Here is a 26,990-nt window from a genome sequence, read left to right as displayed (position 1 = left end):
CTCTTAATGAATTAAATAACCTGACTTAAATTCTTCTGAATTGTCTACAATCCAATAATATCAATTAAGAGTTAAAGGAAGAAAAGATAAAGAATATGGAGCGATAAATCACGGATAAAGACAATCACTGACAAAAGGAAGACAAATTGGAGATAATGAAAACGGAAAACAAATTAAAGTAGATCTTCGTTTTCGTCTGTGACACCATACATCTGCGGCCGTCGTCCTTGAAGCTGTTGCTGTTGCTTCTGTGCTTGTTGCTGTTTTTGGAGGAGCGCGATGCTGGCAGCTTTGTAGTTGATCGGCCCGTAGGAGCGGTAGTCCACGTCCGCGTAGTCGAGATCCGAAAATTCCGGCTTGAAGGGCTGCGTAAACAGAACATTACAACGAACACCTTAGTCTAATGTTCTCTTCGGCTACGCAAACAGTGGAGCCCGTGTCGGCTCGCACGTTGCACGCTCGAATCCTCCTGCATTCGAGCTCGGAGGGATATTTCGAAGCCAATGCAAGTTTCATGGAAACAGCAGAGAGAAAAAAGTAAAAGCGTTCTTCGTTAGACTGTGTTTCTCGTCGAACGAATCGTTTTTATGTTATGCTGGGTGCGTTCGAAAGTTTTAAGGACTGTAGATACAAGCGAGCAATCGGTGATTTCTTATGTAAAAATAAACGAGAAGCGTAAAGTGAAGTTTCTTCTGAAAGTTAAAATTAATTCATAGAAGTTGCGATATTTAATATTGGATCTAGCAGGAAAACATTGTCTTTTATTAAAATATTCATTCTTTATCTCTTTTGCCGCTTATCATTCGAACTCCTCAATTACAGCGTTTCTCAATTCCACGATAGTGACTTTATATTGAATTATTGAATCGAACTAGAAGAGAAATATTCTTGGTATTTTATTATTGTAACGGTACGGTAGAATCTCGACTATGTTTCGTGTAATGACGAATGGTAGAAGTTGGAGTACCGCTAGTTCTATTGTTAGCATAGATAATTGAAAGTACTTTCTGCAGATACAATCGTATACGAACGAGAATCTCCTGGTTTGGTCGTATGCAAGAATATATACTTTTGCGCATCGCGTGTATCCTGTATATTGTTACATATTTAAATTTCCTGTAAATGCATAAATAATCCAATTATCTATCCATTAGTTAATTAGTTTAGATATCCGAGATTCTACTCTGTTCGTAATATCTCTTCCAGATATGGATTCGTCTTCCTCTGCATTACCAAGAGATAGAAATCGCAGGTGGTCGGCAAGTTATAATCACGATATTAGCTTTCTGACTAACGAAGCTGAATCTAATCCGAATCTAGTTTAGAATCTTGAACTTTGAACTTTAAAGTTCATACATCACCGATATATATTTTTCGTACTTTTATGTTATTCGAAATGTTTGCATTTAAATGATCAATTGATTCATAACAGATTAATAGAACTTTAAACAATATCATATACCTCCATATATTTTTAAAGAACATACCTTTAATGCTATGCATATGTATTAAAATTTAAATCGCTTTACTTTGTAAGAGAGGTGTCCTAAAGAATATTTTATCTATGCCATATTATCTTTTCAAGTTTTAATCCCGAAACTTTACTCATCTCATTTCCTTATCCTTTTATTCATCATCTTTTTGCTTCTTCTTCATTTTCTACCACTAGCTTCTATGTGATTAAACATCAGGTATAAAATAGTTTCACAGTATGGTTGGAATGTGGTTCTTTAATATTCTTTCTAAAAGAAACACTTCTGTTAATTTTTTTTTACTAGATTTTGGTACCTCTTTTTAGGACCTTCTTGGAAGATCTAATAAAAAAAATAGAACTTACGTTACGTAAATTGGTAATATTCGAAAATATTTATTTTGTAGGTAAAATTTTCGCAAAACGTCGAATCATTAATTAACTTTTGAAATAATAAATTATACGTCCTAGAGTATTATGTTGAATTCAGTTGAAAAAAATGTTTTGCATTATGTTCATATTTAAAACAAATGTATTAAGATTTTTTAAATAGATCAAACGAGATATCGTTACACAGTAAGAAATTTATCGCTATATTATCTTCTAATGTTTTCAAATAATAACGAAATTAAAAAGTTACAGATTTTTTAAATGATAAAAGATAAAATGTAATTATTATTTTGAAAAGGTAAATTTTAAGGTACATTTCATAATAATAGCAATGTAGACACAATTTGCCAGATTCTTCATTACGTATAACGTTTCATATGCTACGGTTCATTTAGGCGTTCATAATCATCGTTATTATTCATTATATACGTTAATAACATTTATGCAGATGCGTGATTAATATTACATTGTAATATTTCACTGATTTATAATAAGCGTCCATTCGATATTTAAAATTATTACGAAAGAAATTTTCCAAGTATATAGAGGAAAATCTGCAAAATTTTTCAACGATTTTCGCATTTACATACAATAGTAAATAAGCTACAAAATATTATCTGATTTCATTCTTCAATCGTCATTTTTCTTACAACGAATAATATTTAATAAATATATCCAGGTGTCTAATCGATTTCTTTTCACTCTCTAGACTGTCTGACTATATACGTCCTGCTACTACTTTCGCTTTATTCCCTTTACAACGTATACATGCACGCTAAGATACGATGATTTGAATCAGTGAGATATTATATGTTTAAAAACTAAAAAAAAAGAAAGAAAAGAAAGAAAAATTGACTTCCAGAAATAAAGTAACATATACAATATATGCGCTGTTACTGAACTGTAACTGACAACGAGGTGATATAATTATAATCGACGATGAAAATATTGATATTAGACGAGCAAGCTTCTTTCCTGGTTCGAAACTATGGTTATCGAGAACGCGCCATTATAACGAATTAAATATTTTATTTTCAAATGCAGATCGCTTAAAAATTGTTTATAATTGAATTTGACGGTGGCAAATTATAATACTCGGCTTGACTCAAATAATCCTACCTTGTGCTACGTTTCTGTTGATTCTAAAAATTACTGCCTCGTAATTGCTCTTCTTTATGTTATAATAAACCTTGCGATAACCATTGTCAAAGGATTCTAAAGAATTGAATTATTTCGAAAGATGCATGTTTTCAGAGTTATTGACGTCAAAAGAAAGACTGATTTTTCTCCGATATTTTCGGTTCCGCGGGTTCTCCGTGAAACGTGGTACACGTGGAAAAAACCTGAAATCTTTCGATACAGTAAATGCATATTGTACGCCGATCGAATCGCGACGAAGGCCCACGCATCGATCGAGATAGCAGCATCGGACCACGATATATCAATATGCTGTCTACGTTATAAAAGCAGGCATCCAGCTAGCATGCTATAACGTGGCTCGTCCACGAAGCCGTTGCTGCCGCGATCATTCTAATCCTAGCATGCACAATCGAACACAGCCGGATAAAGCGATCATCGAGCGACGTTTCGACGATGAATCGACGCCGATTCCACCTCGAAACTTTCGACGCGCGCCTGCCATCCGAACAGCTTTATCGTTCCACGAACAAACCATGTGTTCATTGCTGTTAGAATTTTAATGATCAGTCAGATGTATACGTCGCTTGGTTTCGCGAACGTGACAACGCGGATCTCTGTTTTGTACGTCGCCAATACCTAACAAGAATGGCTAATTTCGTGAACTGACGCGAATACGGAATAAAAGTACTTTTAATGAAATTAAATATTAAAGACATTGCGAGACGTATCGTAAAGTACAGCGAGATATTAAAGTGTCCGTAAGCAAATTTAAAAGTAAAAAGTTAGGTATATTAGTTAAGCGTATGGTGCATATGAAATGTTGTTTCTTTCGAATTTGTATTTCTATTCATTTCTGTACTATCGTAAATCATAAAAAATTTGGAAGAACTATTATTATATAGAATTGTGTGTTCTACGTGAAACGGTCAATTTTAGAGTATTTCGTAGCTAAAGAGTTAAATGGCAAATCCCATAGTATTCTTTTCGTTGCTACCGCTGTATTTTTATCATGCTGTTTCTTTCGTGTGGTAAAATGTTCGTGTATTCGATTTCCGTTTTTCCTTGCATGCTATGTATTGGTATATAGAACTTTGATACAAGTTTCTTGTAAATGTAGCAACCGAACCGGGAAAGCTGTGGAAGTTGCACGGAGATTAGGACAAATTAATCCTTTGCACTTGTTAGTTGATTTTCTTCATGAATGCTGCATTTCAAGATAGTCGAATTAATATCCTACTTTTGAAATATATCAATATTTTCAAATTTTGAGAGGAAAGTTTCTTGAAAGTTTGTAAGTTTAAAATTTCTTACACGTGGAAATTAGGATTATGAGTCGTTGCTTCTTGAATCAACGATTTAATTTGAAACTATCAATCCCTGTATCGTGCGATATCAATACTAAGCAGAATCAAAGTATAAAGAAAGGATTAAAGTATATCGAAAATAGATATGAATTTTTTAACAAATAGATAGTTTACTATGAAGTTTACGATATGATGTCAGTGTTTAATTTGAAGCATCGTTTCGATGAAATTCGGGTTACCAACGCCCATAAGTTTGGAATCAGTAGTTTGTTAAAGTTTGCGATTGGGATTGAGTTTATGACGCGAACGTGACCTATTCGCTGCTTTTCTGGCTTAGCTTCTTTCGCTTATATCTGGAAAAAGCTTCGAAACTCTGATTAAAAGTAGGAAGCCGATTTTGGTCGCTAGCGAAGTACCGTTCAAACTTGAAACATTTCAAATTTTTATCATAGAATTATAGTATTTCCTTGGTGTAGAATATCGGATTATCTTTTACTGCAACTCGTATTATTATTAAAACCTGAATTGTGAAAAAGATATTTTCATTTTTCTTCCTTAACATTTTTTATTGCTATCTGTATCATTATGGTTCTTTTGATTTTATAAGCCACTAAACCAGATTGTTTGAAAAATTTGTCCCATTTTTAGCAAATGTTGATATTAAATCCTATGATTCATTTGTTGAGCGTAGAAGATATTTGTTGCTTGTAACAAACGGTAAGCTGCTTAATTTGAACAAATAATGCTTCCATTTGGACTAAATGCAACAATCGCAGAGGAACGTCTGGAATTTGTTAACAACGAAAGCATTCTTCAAGAAGATACCACTAACATAAAACATACTATCATACGCGTGACTTTTTATTAAATTCCCTTAGTAACAAAAGATTGAATTTATTAGATAAATATCTATAAAAAATGGCCCGAAAAAAAGTTTATCGAGGAGGAGGATAAAAAGTTGAGAGCAAATGGTAAAATATCGTTAGAGCAATAGACATATATGTGAATTTTCAGACATCGCTGTTAGCCTTCTAAACGGTCATATATTATTCAATCATATCAGATTAGTAAATTATATTAAGTTCAGAATTATTTCGAATGAAAATTAGTTGAAAATTATTCGAGTTTGAAAACATCGAAAGTTACGATTTCTAGAGTATCTCGCTTTCCATCGAGATATAAATTCTGTTAAATAACTGGCGCCACTTATCTATAGAGGATTATCGATTCGACAAGTAACGTGACCGTGGAAAGGCAATTAAACGATTATGAATGAGCATAGTCTAATAAGACAACGCGCTTATCTCCCCGCTGTAGATCGAATCATATAACGCACCGAAGAAAGTTTACATCTCAGATGTACACGCTTTGTTATTCTTTTAGAATTTGTGTCATTCGCCGATAAGCGTAGATAACTGTTTCGAAATTTATTGGCGTAGTGTATAAAAATTCACAAATTCCATTGACATCGGAAAGCAAATACAAATTTGAGAATTTTTCTTATTAGTTCATTATTTTCATTAACACGCTGTTTATGTATTTGTGTTACGACGAATAAGCAACAGTGGCAACAAATATATTAAATATCAAAGTAAAATACATATTACGACATACAGACGATAAGATTTTTTCTTTATTCGTGTCTATGAAAATATAAATTTCTATAAACATTTCCCGTCTAATCATTAAGTTTCTATCCTGTTCTTGCGAGCTAACTCTATTTTGTCATAGTTAAGAAATTTCATAAGTTTCCGGAAAATACGAAAAAATAATTGTCAACACGTGTGACTTTAATCTTATGTCGCAACTCTTTTCAAAACGTCGAATATTTGTTTATTTGTTAAAATGAGGATAAGATCGGGGAATCGAGATTCGCGAGTGAAATCACGTTAAGCGCGTTGAATTCAAGAAATTACTCACTTTAGAACGAACGAACGATAAATCTCCAACAACGATTACCTGTTATATAATCTCACCAAATATCTCCGTGTTCGAGATATTAATAATTTTTAAGATATATCCCTATATCAAAACTGTGATATACATTGTATCGTCAAGTGCAAAGGATTAAATACTACAATGTGAAAAGCTTTTTCTACAAACAGAGCCTCATTGTCCATATGGCGTAGCGCACATGTCGGACCGATCGCCATACTGATAACAAATCTAAGCAATACGACGTAATTCATAGAATACAATGTACCTACAAGGCATGTCGGACGCCAAAATGTCCTAGTAAATGTACGTATCGCTCTTTGTCTGCTGACCCTCCTACGAACAAACATTTGGAATACAATTGTTATGTATGACAACCCTGTATATCGTTAAGAATACAAGCGACTAATCGTTTTAATCTTCATTTACAGGGTTCTCTCATAATCTGCTTATTATACTTAAAGTGATTCACAAAACAACTTGAACGTTTGTCATCTTTTATAAATCTATTATAAGTGTCATATAAATCATTTGAGATTTCATTAGCACTGTAATGAGGGCTATAATGAAAATTGTAAAATTTCATAAATATACATATAATCATGACGATCGTGTCTCTCATTATAGCGCTAATGAAATGTCAAAACGTTTTATATAACAGGCATACAATACGTATATATATACATATAAAATTGTTGTGCGGTACGTGTTCAAATATTTCCGTGAACCACTGTATATTATTCATTTAATCCTTTCTGCTAAGATACTTCCTTTATTCAACGTTTTGAACTATTTTTCTGAATTTTGATTGTTTAATCGGTGATAATAAGTATTTTTCGGTAAAATTGATATATTAAGTATTGGACTATCGATATTTAAATAAACGCAATTTTCGATACAGTGATTTGCAAAACAATTTATTTAAGTTTCGACGTTTGTTACGCGAGGAAATGTATCATTGTTATTTTTAATATCGAACAATCGTTATTTCGATGAAATAACTGGAGGGAAATTTTCAAACGTTTGACATGGAATTTATAAACGAGATTTTTAATACAGTTACAAGCGTTTGTAATATTTAGGTAATCGCAATATCACCAAGCCTGTGATATTCAACAGAAAAATTCTTCTACGAAATTCGTTTTACGTATCGTCCAATTTACCTGTTTTCAATTCCACGCGGTTTAATCGACTTTTTCTCCGCTAGCTGGTTTCAATTTAAAAATACTTACCGACCAAGTTGATACGAGAAACAAAGGAGGAAAAAAGAAATGCAAATCCGTTGTTGGTAATTATTAAAATTATAAAAATGGCAAGCTCGAAAGCATATTTAGAATGCAAGAAATGAAAGAGAAAAGAGGCAAACGAATGCAAGAAATCATACACGCAGAAACAAACGCAAACAAACAGACACAGTCGCAACATTACTCGACGGAGTAATATTAAATTTCGAACAATAGAAAATTCACAAGTAAAAACAACGAAACAATTTTCTAAGAAACAAAATGTTTAATTTTTCCATACCTGCTATTCCGTTGTGAAATTAAGATGTAATCCAAACGATATGTAGCCAGCTTATAATTCGTTAGTTATAATTATAATGATCTTTTTATTACTTGTTATTATAATTGGTTGTTAATATATTATTCTAAATTTGTTTAAATGATTTTTTAATGGATAATATTTTATTAATAATTGGTAGTCGATAATTTTAGTAAAAATTTCTAAACATTCAATCCCCTATCATTTTTCGATTATTTTGATTCCTTTCTGTCGAAGATGAATTGATTATTGAATTGATTTGTCAATAACGATTTGATGGTAGTATCGATTCAAGAATTTATGCTGTAGTTTATAAACGCTTTTCAATGAAAAATTTTTCGAACCTGTCGTTTAGTATCAAGAAGATTAGTAATTTGTTATCATACGAAATCTTCCCATTTTAAATATTCTTTAGAAAACCAATGCAACAATTTCAATCGTTCGCACATTTTTTATATGCTATACTGTATTTTACAATAATATGTACTCACAATTTATAATGTATTAGTAAAATCAAAATATGCTATTTTATGATATATACAAATCTTTATGTAAATACAAATGATTTCTCAGATATAATTATTTTTCATATAAGTATTTACGTATCAGATATATCCCTTTTCGACAATCTCTTCATATTTATAAACGAGGAATATTACGATGCGATATTTCGAACGAAATATCTCGTGTATTTGCTTTTCAATTTTCGTATTTAATGTGGTATAACATACGTTTATCGTTAATCCTTCCACACTTATGAACAAGATATCTGTTAAACTAATTTTCATTTCAAATCTTCGCAGGAGATGTATCTCACTCTGACAGAAGATCACACGAGATCTTGTTGAGAACGTCGCTCGAACAACGAGATATCTCATTAATGGATGCGAAAGATTCAAATTTCCTTCTACCATAATTCGAAATTCAAGCTTCTAATTACAGAATCTCTATATACATTTCGTATGTTCTCCATAAAACACGTATGAACAATTTCATCTGTAATTTCCCATCCCCTTCCCTCACAAACTCCAAATTCTCTATTTACTTTATCGTTTACGTGATATTTATTATATTTACGATTACTATCGATCAAATTCAATCGTAAGATTAACAAATCGTAACAAAACAAAATTATCTACGTATCTGTGTAACATAAAATTTTGTATTTAGAAAATATCGATTATCTCAACCATCAGACTTTTCAATAACAGAACACTATCAATTAACATACCCTAGCACCCTGGAATTCGATGAAAATTTTCCAATTTTTATATCACAAAAAAAGAAAAGAGGAACATTTAGCACAAAATTTCATATTAACGGCATATCAATTATTTTAACCACCAAATAGCCTCAGCACGAAAAATCTATACGCGATATATACCGCGACTATAATTTGTAACGTGAGATCATCGAACTCGACTAAAATTTCTTTACTTCTATATGACTATTCGCGTATCGATTTACAACATATTAATTATCTGAGACAAGACTTCTCATTGCGAAAACACGTATATCGCAACCAACAATCTACAGCGTAAATTCCCAAACAACCTGAAACCCGAACCCGCCCAACTGACCTTTTAGACATCGATCTCCTGACCGACGTCCCGGAAGTGTAGATCGGCGTACTGCATTATCGTGGGCGCGGACGGCGACCGCCCATCGCCAAGGTTCGACGACATCCTCTTTGACTTGTTCCGGTTCTTCGTGTCACCTGTGTCCGCATAGTGCGTGCTCTCCGGTGGGCAACGATTCGACTGTCGTTCCCAGATCTGCTGACGAGAACTCGGATTCGATCTGTGATAGTCGGTTGGACACTCCGCGATGTCATCTTCGTAGTAATGGGGATAGGAGATTTTGTAAGTCTCGGGTATACCGAGTTCTTGGACCTGGTGGAAGCTCGTCTCGCAGGAGGGCGCGCTCGCGTACGCGTCTGCTCTCCTGGAAGCTTCTGGCCGCCTTTGTTTTTGCTTCCGCTCGCTACGCTTGTGCTTCCTGTACTTTTGACTTCGGTCGCTCGACCGGTTGCCCGAATGGCGGCGCGGTTGCCTCGTAGAGTCGTGGTTCGCGTAGTTCTGTTGCTCCTCGTCGGGATGAGCCACCATGGGAAGATGATTCTCGTGCTGTGCCAAGGTCGGTGGTCGGCTGTTCGCGTGCACGTACGAGGTCTGCAAGGGGCTAACTATCGAGGAATGATAGAGGCTGCGCGTTAGTGGCAGTGTTAGTTGGCTGGAACTGTTGCTCGGTAATGGATAGCTGTACTGCTGCATCTCCTGCCGGTGTTGCTGCTGGTAGTGTTCTTTGTAGTTGTATAGGCTGTCGGTCTGCAACAGGCAGGGTTAGTCGCTGGGGATACGGCCGTCGGGGGAGGTGTCGTTAGTGGCGGATATCGCGATACCGAACCCGGAGGCGAAATGTTATTTCGTCTTTCGAAACAGCGCCAGTGGATTATTATCACCGGTCGGAGAGATGATTGGTTGCTTGTAGGTAGGTCTACCGGGATTTTCCTATGCATATAGATTCTTTGTTATATGAATGATTTTGGCCGGAGAAATCGAAAATATTTTACGGTAATAAATAATAAATATATGGTTATCATCGGTGATGGATGAAATTTCAACTTTGAAAAGAAAAAAAGCAGAAAGAAAGAAGAAATGAAAGGCGATCGAAGGTTCATTCTTTGACAATTTTTCAGAGGAAATGTTCGACAAATTAAACTAATTTCACTGATTCGATGATACTTTAGAGAAATTATCCATGGATTTAGCGAACTATTGTTTTATCCTTCGATCGTGCTAGTGGGTAATTACCGCATGCGTGTCGAGACAAATGATCGGAAGATAGGTCCATTGAGATTTCAATATGGATTCTTTATTATACGAATGATTTTAACAATGGAATAATTGGAAGTATTGAGAGGGATGCGATTGTTCCGATAAATTTGAAATTTGACATGATGCGAGATAAAATTTGCCGAAGGAGATGAAAGGCGATTGTAATTCCATTATTTGCATATCCATCTTTTGTTATATCAATGAATTAAACGATAAAATGATCGAAATATGCGGTGATGAAGCGAAAGTTGAAATTTCGACAAAGTTCTTGAGAGAAAGAGAATTTATCGGAGAGAACGTAGAGACACAATGGCTATTTCACTTTTTGCAAATCATTCGGAGGAAACGTCTTAATTCAAATAATAGCATTCTATGATATTAATTGTATCTCAGAAATTGCACTTGATAAGTCAGCGAAACGAGAAAAGCGAAACATTTTGTACCTTTTAATTTTTATTTCAATTCCGTTCCGAGAGAAAGAGATAGATATTCGTCGAATTAAAGTTTAATATGCAAATATTGTTCAAACTGCTACGATATATTCGACGTCAATTGGCTATTTGATTCATTCACTGGCAAAGCGATTTGTTCCGAGAACGAAAATTTCATCGAAGTTATTGATCATATGACAGATAACGTTGAATGAAGCATTTTTTTCTCATATTACTATTTATTCCGTGTGTCATTCGCGTATGTCGTATATGATTTATAGCGTTGGCACGGCTCTATTGAAAACAAGTCGATCGTACATGATCAACGTACAAATCAACTTGTTAGGATTATCGAAGAGAAAAATGTATTATACAGTTTAAACGTTTTATCGTATTACGTTCAATCTTTTCTATCTATTCCATATTCTTTTCAAAAAATAAAACCACGTAGCTTCGTTCTTACAAACGAATTATGAATTTTACAACTCAGTTTCTTCTAAATTATTGAATTCCAATCGAATTTTGTTTGGATACTCTACTGATTCTTTCAAATAAATTGAACATACGTTTTTTCCCTTCTCGTTAAATCTTTTAAGAGGAAAGTTACGTAATTGATAAGAAATAGTACAAAATTTCCTTTCGCCGATATCAGAATCATTTTCGAAATTCCTATGTTCGATACATTCAGTAATATTTTAGATGCTGCTATACTCTTACCCCGAGGAACGATTAATTTATTTAATAGTTTGCTAAATTTCTTTCTCTTATATTTCATTAGCGAAAGAGCCAGTACCCGCGATCGACATTTTCTCTTTTCTCCTTAACCGCGAAATATAAATCCTAGCTTATACACAGCAATCCCGGGAATGAGCATAACGTGGTTATCATGTACCTCTTGGCGAAAGTACTCGTTATAAGGAAGATCGTTTGAAGCTGGTGTCGCGTCTCAAAAAGATTTTCCTCGTCGGTCGACGAGAAGCGACTTGGCGAACCAGAGCATCCGTATCTCCTTTTTTTCGTTGCTTCGAATAGACCGAGCAAACATCTTTTTCGCTATCTCTTCAAAACAATATCAACTCCGTGGAAAAGGGAATTTTTTTTTTTCTCCAAACACAAAGAAAAAAGGAAATGAGAAAGAGACCGCGCCACTGAGTCTTTAAAAGGCTTCGAAATAATATTTCACCTCCTTTTATGAATAAGGTTGAAAAGCTTTGTGGCAAGCAACGTGTACAGTTGTTATTTACGCGTGTATGTGTGTATTAGTATTTTTGTGTCGTGAGTGTGGAAACTTACTTGATACGCGGCCGACATACACAAGGACGGTCGCTACATAGGTGGCCAGATCCAGCTTAGCAGGGAAAATATGATTTCCGATTATAACTCGGCAACTCCGGCAACTCTACCTCCTATTTGCTCGAAGCTGCTGTTTTATATCTATTGCGGACACGTAAATCGTACTCATGCAGTAGGTGCGATGCTAATTATTAGAAACTGGTGCTTAAGGGATAGGATTTACTTTTGTATGCAATGTTCGAGAATATCGTTGCTGCTGCCTAAATCTTGGTCGCGATAAAACGGTAGAAAAAAATTCAATTGCAAAACGTAAATTGTCATCTCAGAGCTGTTGGAACGACATATATATTTTCATTTTTTAAAATATACCACAAAAGTACTATAACTTATACCATAATCGAGCAATGCATAAATAACTATACACAAAATACGTATAACGTAGCTTTCTTCCAAATTTTATTCAACAGCGATATAAATAAAAGAGGATTGTTTAATTTGAAGTATTTAAAAAAATAACTAATACATATGAATTTTAAAATTCTTTCGCTTCTACTCTTGAATAAACGTCGTTAGTTCATTATACTTGAGCAGTGGGTAATTCGAGAAAATGGTCGAGCCAAGCGTAGACTAATTACACGAGGTCGATGGGATGTGATCGAACGAGTGAGATCGTTGGCTGATATTGAACAATCGTTGGAAAGTCGTTGAATATTGACCGAGTTGGTAATTAAGATGCACGAAAGAATGAAAATGGCGAAAATTTGATTTCTCGATCATAACATGTTTGTTAAACAAAGCCTTTGTCTTTTAATTTCTTAACGTTGATCATTTGTTTTTAAAACGTTGACTGATCGCGACATGAACATCATACTTTATCTTAAATCAATAGGAAATTAATCGAATAGAAACCGCTGATTAGTAACATCATCATCTCGTGAATGGAAAATTTCATTTCATTTCACTTCATTTGATTTTATTCGGTGGAAAAATCGAATATCTAATGTTTTTCTGTAATTTTATTTAATAATGAAATCTTTCCTTCTATAGGTCTGTTCCGATTACGTGGCACATCCTGTTACCTAACAGTATTACAATATACTTCCTTTCAAAACTACATAACATTTCTTCAAAACGCACGATCAAACTAATCAGACAAATGTTCCATAAATCCTCTCCATTTTTCTCTCCGATTGTAAATAAACCCGTCCTTCAAAGGACATGCATCTTATCCAGCTCGAAAAACATGTTGTAAAAACCAGACAGATACGTAGATAGAACACAAGAACGAACGATTGGTCCGATCGATCGATCACCCTGCGGACGATCAATCCCAGTGTGTTCGTTTCAACAGCTTCGCAAGAAACGAGCGATCTCCTGGGGGCGGCAGCAACGGTTCTTCACGAACTGCTACGAATACGGGTACTTAACGTACATAGGAAGGAACACGAGTAGTCGACAAACCTTGGTCCTCGGCAACGAGATGTTTTTCGGTGGAAAAACGGGAGGGGGAACGTTTTGATAGGTGTGCTTCGAGGGATCGGTCTTCTTCAACTTTCTTGGCGCTGGAATCGGCGGTGGCGGTGCCACTGTCGGATTCGACTGTTTCTCGTCCGATTGATCCTTGTTCGAACGACTTTCGTTCGAACTTTCATTAAAATTTTGATTCTGATCCGATTGGTTGGTGGATAAAGACGGTGTACCAGATCTGACGATAGTCGTGATCGTACTGGTACTTCCGTTCTTATGAGGGCACTTGTATATCGGAATAGCGTAAAGCTGATACTTCCTGTGCACGTTGTTCTCGTGCCTGCGACACATTCTCAGTGAATAGAATTGCGAACGTTTGTGCTTCCTTCGGCGTGGCTTTAGGCTGTTGTATTTCAACACAGGCGAATTATTCCTGGGCATGTTGTAGTCGCTATAGTGAGGGCCTAGGTGGCTCCTGGTCGATTCATAACCGGAACTAGCGTCGCAGAGAGACGCCGTTCTGCTAGGCGACCGCGAGGGACATGGCGAGCTCTGTACCGAACGATGATGATGACGATGGTGATGATGCAACGTGCCATGCAAAGCCGAAACTCGGGCAAACATAGGGGAAACCAACTAAAACAAAAGACAACCGGCCGCTACTTATGCTCGAGTTTCACTCTTTCCACTCCAATTCGTCTTCTCTCGTATTTTATGATTTATAGACATTTATATAGAAATTTAGTCTAGATATTTGATATCGATAGGAGCTACTCCTTCCAATTAATGATATATCATTTTTAATTTTACGTGGATATCGTTGCGTGGTAAGTGAGAATTTTTAGAACTTGGAGCATCTACTATACCGATACCGGGTGTTTCTAAATTTTTTTCTAGAATATATCGTCGAAATAATTTCTCCGTATATCGTTTCGTGGGGGAATTGTGTATTGATTTGATACTTGATATCGACCGGTGCACCTCATAAAGTTAGAGGTTACATTGCAATTATGAAGTATTGATTTTTGACTTGATATTTGATATCTATAGAAAGCATTCCTTCAAACTAACAACATTAAGCTTCTCGAACAATGACGAATAATTCTCTCTGAACGTATTAATTCAATTACTATCTTCAAGAATCAAAAATTTCCTCGAGGTAATGCGATTTTATGAATGTAATTTACAAATTGAATAACAAACAGTAATAAGAGATAATTTAAGATTCTCACTTGCAATCGTTCTAGTAGAATTGGAGTGCAAAGAATTAAAACCCTTCAGACAGTTCAGTGCCAAGAAAAATTGGAAATACTTGTCAGTTAATTAAATTCACTTATATGGTAATAGAAATGGATAATTGAACAAGTCCACTTGGTATAAATAATATAAAGAACCAAATAATTTTATTCTAGCGAATTGACCTGTGAACTGATCTTAACGAACGAGCTGATCCTCAATTTATCTGTGTTTTATCATAAATACTACGATATAAAGTTTCAAGCAGAAGAATCGAAATAATTATGGAAAATATAATTCTTGCAGCTCGACACAGTCGTCGAACGCTCATATTTAAAGCCGACAAGAAAATGCCGCTGGGAATAAATAAACCGCGTGCAAAGCAGCCGCTATTATTAGTTTTCATTGTTTCAAGGTACTTCCGTATTTAATTTCGAATAATATCGGAACACGATCGAAGGTTTTTACGCGAAAGGTACTCGAGAAGTTTATACTCTCATCTGCCGAAAATCTATCTTCGTAGCCTTCCAATGAATTGTTTATATTAACGACGCTCCTACATACATGTTAAATATTTCGCGCGATATTTTTGCACTGAACAACCTCTGGGTTTCGTCAAAATCGTCTTCAAACTGCAACCAGTTTATTTCCTCGGGAAGTTGAATGTGGATTTAATCGTACGAATAATTCAAAGTCCCCTTCTTTCTGTTTCTTCAATGTAAAATTCTTTTTAATGTCAGAGTAATTTTAAAAATCTCTTTTCTATAAATTAAACTTTTATTTGTAAAATTGAAATTTTGTTTATAAAAGACACAACGCGCGGCGATTCTATAATTGTACGACGGTATACACGTTTTAAATTTCTTCTCATTAATTTCAAATTGCATCCTTTCTCGTTTTCTCGTATAACATGAAAATCTACATTGACAAATCATCTTTACTCTATCCGCATTACGAATTGTACTCGGACCTCTTTGAAAGCTAAGATTACGAATCATACGAGTTGTCGACTATCGTTTGTTTGCGTCTCTTGTTATCGAGCAGGATAACACGCATTTGTAATCAAGATCGGTCGTTTGTTCGAAAAATTCGTTCACCGAGCATAGGGCCAGTTATTGTCGCTCGAATGTCAACTGCGTACCGTGCAAGCAAACAGGCCAAACGGACAAACTGGAATACTGGCTGCAGAATGAGATCCGGCCATCGAGACGGCTATTGTCACGTGTGCTTCATTTCAATCTGAGTGGACGAAATTGCTGTGCTAGGCGATTCCTCGGAACGATTTCAAGACCAGCGTCGAATAACAAGCAGAACAAATATAAAACAGGCTGCTTTCTAGCTGTTTCACGCTGTTGCTTTCAGTCATTCCACTTACCTTGATACGTAGACACGGTGGAAGAAGTCGATCGCCGTGAAAAGGTCGCATTAAACACGAATGTAAGTCTCGTTTAGGTTTGCCAAGTTGCTCGAATTCCAACGACTTGACTAATCTGAACGAAGCTTTACACATATCCGTATCAGGTTACTTAAAACTTAACCGATTTTAAATGAAATATGTAATTCGATTCGTACGAAGATAAGTTTGAAGTCAAGTTACCTCGAATCGATTTGAAGGAAGCTTTAAATACCCGTGTCGGATTACCACAGCTCGAACATAGGCTTAAAGTTACATAACTCAACTTGTACGGGCCCAAACTCGAAGCGAAGTTGAGTAAGTTAATCTGAACGAGACTTCATAAAGAGAAAATCGTGTTCAGCGAGTAAATTTGCCGGAACGAGCACGAACGGGTGTGTTCGACGGGTTTCGCGAGGCGATCGGAAAATTAATTTGTTATCTCTGTGTAATTTTGACACGGGTGCGGGGCGCAATATCGATCAATCCGCCGCGTCGATGACGATTTATGATGTGACCGCTCGCGACTCGTTTCCCATTCACCTACGGACACCGGTGTGACGGCCCGTGGTTTGCACGGATTCGCCTGAATATCCATTCATTAACCCTTCACGCTTCTGCTACATCGAGAGAGGAGACCGTTGCTTTATCGACGCCACGGCTTTCGCCTCCCGAACGAATTTTACGCTTTAAGGACACGTCGTAATTTTCATCCCTTTGCGACACGCGATGCATTTCGAATTTTAAAATTCGTTTAACCACCTATGACCACGAGCTTTGCTGTATTGTTTAACAAACTAAGTGACACAAAAGATAGTACGGATTCTATAGATAGATTCTTTTTTACGGATTACCTTCGCGATTTCTGTATAATCGTTTCCTTTTTTTTAAATTTCTCATCAAGTTAAATTCCTCCTTAACCTTTTACCCAATCTTGTTTAAGAGGAATCTGCGTAACAACCTGCCCTAATTTGTTCAAATCTAATTGAAAGGAACTATTCAAACGCGCTATACGATTTCAATTACAGTCTACTTCAGTGACAATTTCTATAATTCTCTTTTATTTCTATATTCCCTTAAAAGTCATTGTTAAGTCAATCGTCAGTTTTACTTTCTCCCCCAGTTTCTTTTCAAAATTTTGTCTATTATTAACCACATCATACAACTTGCATGTAAATTCCCATATACTCTTCCCTTCCTTCCAAAACTCGACGCAACTTTCAAACGTACGAAAGGAACCTCAATTACCACGATTCTTTCTTCTCTCGTGGATTCGATATCCCTCTTGATCCCTCTTTATCCCTATTTATTTCTCCCATTATTCGAACCTTGCTACACGCTAGTAATTTCATTCCCGATACATTCAATTATCGAATGTTAATCATCGATGCGTAGCAGAGTTTGTTAATTATCCTCTTCGAAGGGAAACTCTGCTGGTGCGTGAAGCTGACAACCACAACAACAGGTACAAAAGGTTAAACACGAGACAAAGATGGCCTGAGAGCGGGGGACAACAGGTACAGGGAAATGGTTGGCCGATCGTAAGACACGCAATTATTGAAATGGATGTCCAACAGAGGGATGAGGTCTCGTGTCGAAAGGGCTTTGAAGGCCACTCGATGCCGCGTTGCATCTTTAATCAGGCATCGTGGCAATTCCGTGGCGTAATCACAGGAGGGCCGGGCGCGCGTAACGTGAGATGCAAATTGGCGAACATTTATCGACTCGCTGATTATTTAGCGTCTCTAGGAAATTGATCCCCGGCCGAATGGTCTCGTTCAAAGCGTTCAAGATGGATGATAATGCCTGCCCGTCATCACCGCTATGGGGAATTTCAGTATACGTGCAGATTTTCCAGGATTTAGTCGACTGGAAGTGGCCCGATTCTCTTGTTTCGCTATACACTGAATTTAATACTGGAATTATCAAAGCATGTTCATATGATCTAGATCTTTCCTTTGTTATTTTTTTTAATAACAACGACGTTTTTTTAGAGGAAATAATTCTGACCTCTGTTGAGCCAGAAATCGAATAGCTATATGTGTCTTTACGACATACCTTGTACAACTTCCAAATCTGAGCGTATGATGCATACCATGATATTATCGCGTCCCATATCAAAATATGTTAAGAATAGAAGAAGATGGACAACCATGGGTAGAAAATTCAAGGTAGACGAAGACGTACTTGGTCGATTGATGCGAGGAAGGGTCGAAACTCATTTAGAATGTCGTTGCACGGTGGTATCAGAGTACCTGGAACCTGAGTTGGTCGAAAACTTCGTTCGACAGGCTAATTATTTCTCTTGTGACATTTTAGCCTCGTATCCCATTCCTGGCTCGTCCCTCAATCCGAACAATAATGCTTCCTTGACGTGATCACGGCAGAAGTTCCGCTCGTTTCCATTTCCGAAATTAGGAGCGTTCTAGGGGGAGGGGCAGAACTTTTATTCATTGTTATCCGCTCTTTGATGTCGAAAGTGGACGACGGAGCGCGTTGCCAGTTTTTAGTTAAGCGTCCCCCTGGCAAAACACCGACAAAAACTGCGCCGAACGTTAGCCACCACCACCGGTTTTTAGCAGAACTGCTTTGCAATTCCAATGGAGGAAAGCAATACTTTCGGCGAATTATTAGCTTGAAAGGTTCGGCCCCGCGCTTCCCTACGAGGCCTCTCGCTGTGAATAATGTTGTTGATTTTTGTTTCCAATGAACGCCGATGATCGTATGGATGGTGTTTCCATGTGAAATACGATGAACTCCGTCGGTAATCGGATGTATTATCGTTTTCAGATCTTGTTTAATCGTTTTCGAGTATTTGATCTCCGTTTTATCGTGGATAATACTGCTGATTCTTGCTCGGATAAACGGAACTTGTACGGCACTTTCCACTGAAATTCGATGAAGTATCTCGATAAGAGGATGTATTATCGTTTTTAAATTTTGCTTCACTATTTGCAGAATGTGGGCTATATTTAATCAGCATACCACGTTTAAGCTCTTGTTCAATCGGTTCGAGAATTGATTAATGAATGGAAATTTCTAAAAAAGTACGAAGCTAATGTTCTTTCTGTTAAAGATGTTCTGTTTCTGATGAAAGCTGTACGATATTGTTTCTGATCTAGTCTATTACACTTATAAGTTATAACTTAATAAGCGATAATAAATCCTTTCAAATTTCTTATTATTCTTATTACTAACGTTTACATCGAAGCAGAAATACGTCCTACGTAAAACTTTGCTAGCATTATATGCAAATTCTGAGAATCGAAAGGTAAATCTAAAGGGAATTGAATTTAAATGCTTGAAAACTTTCTAGATTCATCTCTATATCGATATACATTTTATCAACGCTATATTCTTTACTTTAGATTAAGATTCAAGAAAACTTTTCTTTAAGATTTACGTTCCTATATTTCTTGCTTCGTCCAAAATCGAAATATAGTAACGACAAAAGAAAAAAAAAAAAAGAAGAAAAATAATAGAAGAGAAGGAAACGAAAGGAAAGCATTGTCGAGTGAATATACGATAAATCACACTGTTTATGTAGTTGTAGAGCATCGGAGCCAACCCTTTTCTCGTTTGTTTTTCCCGCGGGCTATTTCCCTCCGGGGTGAAATAATTTTTAACGTTAATGGATTTTACGCATTAGGGTAGAATGGGTAATACACAATTATACGTCACGGGCATTGTGTCGTGGACGAGATCAGAATAAAACGACGGATTGAAAAGGGAGGAAACGGAGGAAAAAGGGCGAGCGGGTTTTCCACTCAGGCCGGGTGAATTATTTCTTAATGAAGCAAAGGAGGTGCCATTACGAAGACCTTATCGGAGCCCTCGTTTCTAATTACCCTTTAATAATTTAGACGGTCTGCAGTCCTTTCTCTTTTATTCCACTCTTATTAGCGAATTCGGGCGAAACGTAAACAGCCTGCCAATTAAAACCGCTGGATCGTAACAATAAATTATTTCCTAATCGTCTAGGGCGGGTTTTTAGGCTTTCGAAATTAGTGTTCTCTTCAATAATTATTCTACCGTGTCAATGATTATGTCTTTTCTCCGTGTTTTATGAGTGTAATAAAATGCACTTGTTCACTGCAAACGACTTATGAAGAATAGTACAAGCGTTATTACGTTTCACGGTGGAAATGAATTTATTATACGAGCCACGATCAATTGAATTAATTGAAAAATAGCGAAAAGACAAAATAAGTATTACTTATTTAGTTAATTAATTAATTAATTAATTAATTACTTATTTAAATGTATCGTGGAATTTGATGTTGTTCCATGCCAGTTCTTTGTAATAAATAAACTTGAACAAATAAATCGTCTACTTCTTGAGAATATTAACGTATTAGATAATGAAATTGAGGAATTTACAAAAAGTGAAATTGTACGCGATCAGTTTAGTTTCTGACAGACTCATTTATGTACGTATGTTTCGTCGTTTTGCCATATGTAATCTCGATTAAACATCATAAAGTGTAACTGAGCGAAAGATCAAGTAGCTTCATACTGCTTCTATAAATTTTATCTTGAAAGACGTGCACGGAACTATAAGTAGATAAGGTGCGAATTTCTAATAGGCACTCGTAAATTTAAAAAATATTACGTTCCATCTCTACAAAAATATACAATATCATTCTTTCCTTTCAACATCCTAACGTTCTCCACGAAGTTCGGATTTTCTTACGAATTTTACGCTTTCCGTATACCCCTTCGCTACATTAACGCGTATAGATATTTTACTACGAAATTTTAATACTATTCCTTATCATCATCTAATATTCGTTTCGTATAAAAATTTTACATCGCCCTTTTACTTCTCGTTGTCGTAAACGCATCGTTGATAACGCGAGGGAACGCGTTGCATAAAAGAGAAACGTATTTGGAAACGGGTTCGAGAACGAAATAAAAAGATGGCGAAGCAAAAGTGACGAGGGAATCTTCGCGGAGATACTAACAGTATGCTGTTATCGCGACTAAATACGATATACATTCAATTTCATTATACGCGATACTGCACTTCGATATTCAAATTAAGACAACAGTATTGCTCCGGGATTTTCCTGTTCAAGTGATCGTCGTACATTTCTCCTTATGACAGAAACTAAGATCCCGAGCTTAACGTTTAACGAATAAATTCCTTTGGAGTCTCCTAAACCTTTATCTTAAGAGGTTGTTTACCAGAGCTCAGATCGTATCGTTCGTTTTATTGAAATGAAAACGTTTGCCCCGCCATCTTTTCCCATCGTAAGCCCTCGGATTCTCGAGTTGTACTTTTCTTTTTTTTCTTTTTAGATTTGCTTATGGCACTTTGATTCTACGAGCCTTAATTGGAAATAAAGGACAAGGTAGAAAGTATCGTTTCTTTTTTAGTAATTTCTGCTCTCGGGAAGGAACGAAGAGGGGAATTTAATTAAAAGAACACTCGATGTTTTGTTTAAGTTACAAATCAAGATCATGGTACATATCTGAAATTTCGTTGAATTAAAAACCTATCATACAGTTTAGAAATCTTGAGTTGCTAATTTGAAAATTCTTCTGAAAGAAATGTTATTGGATTTATTAATTCGTAATCATCCGATTAATTTAATTGTTTATCTTATTATTTTTGTATAGAAATGGCAAGCCTTGTTTGATTCGCTGCTACTTTTTTTCTAAATGTTTCAAGCAAAACACGATTAGAAATGCCATTTCGCTATGTACAAGTAGATATTATGTCATCTCTGAAAATACCAATCTACCGAAATATCGACGTTTCACCATTTTCTTCCAATTATTAAAATTCGCTCAGTTCGACTGACTAGCTTTCGTGCAAATGACAATTTTCAAATTAATGTCAATCTCGACTAGTATAGTACTAAAAATGTTAAACGTCATATGACATCACAGTTTTCAACATAAAATTTTGTTAAACACCGTATCGCACCTGTCTACGTTTATTCACCACTATTCGACAAATTTTCACGCCATTTGCGCTATTCTTAATTGTTATCTATGCATGCTGTATAAATTGTATTATATTACGAATTGGTAATTTCGCTGTTAAAATTGTAAAAAAATGAGAGCGAGCAAACATTGTTCACAAATTGACGAAAAAGCATCAGTAAACATGGAAAATACATGTTCCCATTTACAACATATGACGGTTAGCCATGATCCTCATTACGAATCAGGTTTCTTTAACTGGTCAGTTTTCAAATGTAACAAAAAGTACAAAAGTAGACATTTCATAACGGAAATTATTTGCAAAATCCGTCGCCATTAGCGTTTCGACTAATAAACCCTTTTGATGTGACAATATTTTTCGAAAAAAAGAAAAAAAAAAAAGAAAGATCGAGCCCAACATTCGTTTATGTTATAAATTCGCAATCAAGCGCAATGTAAAACGCGATATATCCGAAAAATGTTTCCGAATGGAAAATGTAGCCATGGAATTACACTCTGCACGTTAAACACCAATCGAGCTTCCCAACGATGTTTATTATAGAAGTTTCATAAAGCATGACCGTGTTTCAGAGTTCTCGCGAAATTACGATGCGATTTTAACCCGAACTGTTTCACCTGAGCAAACGGAACTGCAAGTATCGTCAATCTCGATATGTATTATTTCGACATACAGTGGTTCACCAAAGTATTTGAACACCATTTATAGATACTCGGTGTGTGTAATAAACCTCGAGTATCATGATCATTCCGGTAAAATTTGGAACACGTTTGAAAATTTATATAAAATTTACAAAATATTTATACAAGTATAGATTTCCCAGAAATCGCAAATGTATTTAAATAATCAATTATCCATTATATTAACAAGCATCGATATTTAACAAAGCGGTCTTTAATAATTATTTTATGCTTCAAACAGCCGTGTTATACCGTATATTTCAAATTATTATATATCAAATTTTACCGATATAATGTTGACAATTGTGTCTTGTTACGGTGCTAATGAAATTTTGATACATTTTATATAACGCATTATATAACACATGTACGTACATATACGAGTTTCTCATAGTAAACGTTCAGAATACTTTAACGAGTTATAGTTTATTATTATTTTTCTCTAATGGAATCGATCGAAATTTTCTGCTAATCGATACACTATTCTCCGATCGAATTCGTCTCGAAACGCGGTTTGGCGACATCCTTTCGACGAGGGAGAAAAGTTCAGAAGCTATTCGCTTGGGAATTGTTGCGCGACGCCATTTTCTTCGGTCCTCAGATTTCCTCTTTCGCTTTGAGGGCTGCTCGATATAACGAAAAATGAATTGAATAAGTCCGTCGGGGAGAATTCATACTCGAAATGATCAAAGTTATCAGCAGATAGAAACGAGCACAGACGTAATGCTTCCTTATAAATCATCTGTGAGTTTCGTGATGTGAAAGTCAACCTTCCACTAGACAAACTCCTCGTTTTTCCATTTTTTCTTTTTTTCTTAAAGTAAGATATTCGTCTGTGTTTGAAAGTCACTGACTTATTTTATATCTTTCGTAGCTTTCGTCGGCGTTGCAGCTTCCGGCTTTCTTCTTAATTCAATTGAATTTTCATTTATCAGACACAAATCGAAGTTTGGTAATTTATCCGTAATTTCGTAAATTAGCCAAGTTACCTGAATTCAAGTAATTTGATATTTTTTCAATGTGTATTTGTTCTTCGTTTGATTTTAAAACGTCCAGTTGAACTACGCTTGTTCACACTAGTTAAGTTACTTTACGTCGAGTTGCTTGCGTTCAAGTAGCTTGAAACTGTTTTATTAACGTGAACTGACCATTCAACTTTCAAGCTTCGAGTGAAGTTGAAAGTATTTTAATTATTTCTTAACTTGAAAGGAACAACTGTTGTTAGATGAAACAATGTTACTTATGTTTGAAACAAAGTTACTTATACTCAAAGAACTTCAAGCAATCTTGACTTATTTGTACGAACACAAAATTAAAGTCAAATTATTTAAATTTAAATAATCTTAGGCTTAGTGAAAGTTCTACATTATTACACATAATATTCGCTTGTTATTTTACGATTGAACGCTAATTAGTTTTATAATTTTATCGACCGTAAGTGAATTCAGTTCTTCCTTTGTCTTTACATAATGTGGAATATCATTTAATATTACCGTAAATGATTAAAAAGAGATGTTTCAGCTCGATGTACTTTATACCGATTATAATTAAAACAGCTAATTGATGTGGTCAGGCTGAAAGATATCCAGGATTATTACACGCGAACGCATTATTTTAAATACGATAAATATAGATAGATACGAATAGATGTTCTGGTCGTAATTACAGAGCAGTAGTTTAAATACAATAAATTGTAGCGATATTCCGTTCCTGGTAATTAGTGTATGTTAATTTGCTTTGAAATTCATACTTTCTCCGTATACGGTATACTCGTTTCACATCATCAATACACGTACGGTTCGGAATGTAAAAAAACCTTTATATTAAAGGGTAATATAAACACGACATGTTAAATATGGCAATTATGCTACAGGCAATCTTTTCATGAATTTTGAATACACGACCGTTCACGGTAATTTACATTGTTCGTTTAAAATAGTTTTAATACAAAATCCCGTAAATTTGTCGAATCGCTCAGCTTTATCATTATCTTAATAACGATTATTGAATATACGCTGATCATTCTTATCACGTTATTCGTAAGTATGTTTGTGCTTTTATTATATATCGTATATGTCATATAATATATTCTGCTCGAAACGGTATGCGTTTGAAATTATTGGAACATGTTTTGAATCACTGTGTTCAGGCAGTGTTTCACTTGCGATCAAGAATTCCATTGAACGTTCTTTGTTAAAAAAAAATATGAGACCCAAAGATCTGGCACAATGACGAGTAAAAGCATCGATCGTTTCAATGAAATCATTTTATTGCATTTTGTCATGCCCAAATACGAATAATATAAACGAGCTGGAACCTATCCATTACATTTCACGTATTCATCAACTGATTCATTTCAAACGAATTTTTATCTTTTCAAATACTCTTCAGCCCCTTTCATCTTCGTGAAACTAATAATTTCATTCCAATTTCATCAACGCGTGAATGGCAAATCGACAGGCAAATAATAATCAGCGATATTGTAGCAGGGTCTGGAAAAGTGGCCATTTCTCGTCGTGATATCATTCGATTCAAATAAATAAACATTTGGACGCACGATGTAACCATGGATCGATAATTTGCGCGTTAATCTGTCGCGGATGGGCGAGTAGTTGCCACGATGAAATATGGATCTCCGTCGAACGAAGCGAGGGTAAAAGCTTCCGGAACCAGAAGATACTCGACAAAGGGCCCCTTCTCTAATATCCACACTCTCCTCTGCCTCTTCGCGCTCTCCACTCTTGTCCATACTCAATTACTTCGGATACGAACCGTTCCTGCTTCCGATACGGCCATTACGGGGACACTTGGTTAAATAAGAGAGAATTAACCCCACTTCTGCCACGACAGACGCTGTAAACTTAGTTCTGTCTGTCGAAGGGTTCCAACCCCTTATACGATTTTGTCCTCGTTCAAGCGCTGTCACTGATGGCAATGTAGGAAAGCAAATTTTCCAGGCGAGTAATATCGTATCTATTGAGTTAGATTTGCATTAAATGATAAGTAGGTTGCGGATTTTCATACGTGTTTATAGTTTTCTGGATACAATGAAGAAATTAGAACTTAACTTCAATGGAAATTCGTATTGTTTGTTAAAAATTATAACGAGCACTGTACTCTCTTTGGATATTTTTTATATTTTTGTATTTTCCTGTGCCGTATAATATTCTCGTGCTGTGCAATTTTTCTATCTCTAAATTTTGCACAGATGCATTAAAAGTTGCACGTTACATCTCTATGTTATAAATAATCGCGGTTCTTTCATTATGTACAGTAACGAGCACGTGCATAAATAAATACAAGTACCTACTTTTGGCAATTTCTTGGTTGTGCATTTCAATTATATTTTTACCGAAAACGGTATGTATTTTTTCAACGTTTATTATAGTTGCGTGGATAGTTCATTCCATAATAAAATGATACTAATTTAAATATTTCATGCGAGCTACGAAAACAAAATATCCTTATTTATATACTTTGTGTTTTAGCAATTTTATTTTATTTCTTTGTTATTGTACTGTTGTCCTAGGTTGGAAAGGAAAAGATTACTTATTTATGGGGTATCCCATGAAACTAGGTCAAGCCATAGCTTTAAAACGATAGAAGGTGGATAGAAGGAAGATAAAAATTTCACTAGGCAAAATGAAATGGTTTTGAATGATACATTGCGTGGTACATGTATTTGCTACGGAATTGGAGATGTTTTAAAGGTTCCTGGAACACACTTCTTTTAAATAGAATATATTTCTGTTAAATGGAACAGTGTACCTTTTATGCGTCATTTAATACGATACTTTTTACATAGAATTATTATTCTACGCAAGAATGAATGTTATCATTCATATTAGGAAGCTGTTATATTAATTAAAAATGTATTCGGAATGTGAAGAACTAATAACGCTGTACTATATTGCGAAGTTT

General features: G+C 35.5%; 1 protein-coding gene across 4 annotated transcripts in view; it reads right to left on the bottom strand.

The window, feature by feature from the left end:
* Positions 1–253: 253 nt before the first annotated feature.
* The window catches only part of LOC100648107 (hemicentin-1), a 425,495-nt gene continuing 398,758 nt past the window's right edge, over positions 254–26,990 (bottom strand). Inside the window, exons 18-20 of one of the 4 annotated variants that reach the window (XR_007225675.1) lie at positions 9,363–10,109; positions 6,509–6,576; positions 254–365 (exon numbers count right to left, since the gene is read on the bottom strand). Coding sequence is in view for 2 of the 4 variants with exons in the window: in XM_020865413.2 (XP_020721072.1) it covers positions 9,366–10,109; positions 13,805–14,446 (1,386 nt within the window). In the remaining 2 variants the exon portion in view is untranslated. Of the gene's footprint in view, positions 366–6,508; positions 6,577–9,362; positions 10,110–13,804; positions 14,447–26,990 lie in introns of all 4 variants that reach the window. The other 3 variants (XR_007225674.1, XM_020865413.2, XM_048409977.1) reach the window with 3 other exon arrangements.

The sequence above is a fragment of the Bombus terrestris genome, chromosome 11, assembly GCF_910591885.1.
Source record: "Bombus terrestris chromosome 11, iyBomTerr1.2, whole genome shotgun sequence".
In the NCBI taxonomy this organism is placed as follows: Eukaryota; Metazoa; Arthropoda; class Insecta; order Hymenoptera; family Apidae; genus Bombus; species Bombus terrestris.
The sequence above is the reverse complement of the archived record's forward strand: the minus strand, read 5'-3'. Positions and strand labels throughout refer to the sequence as shown.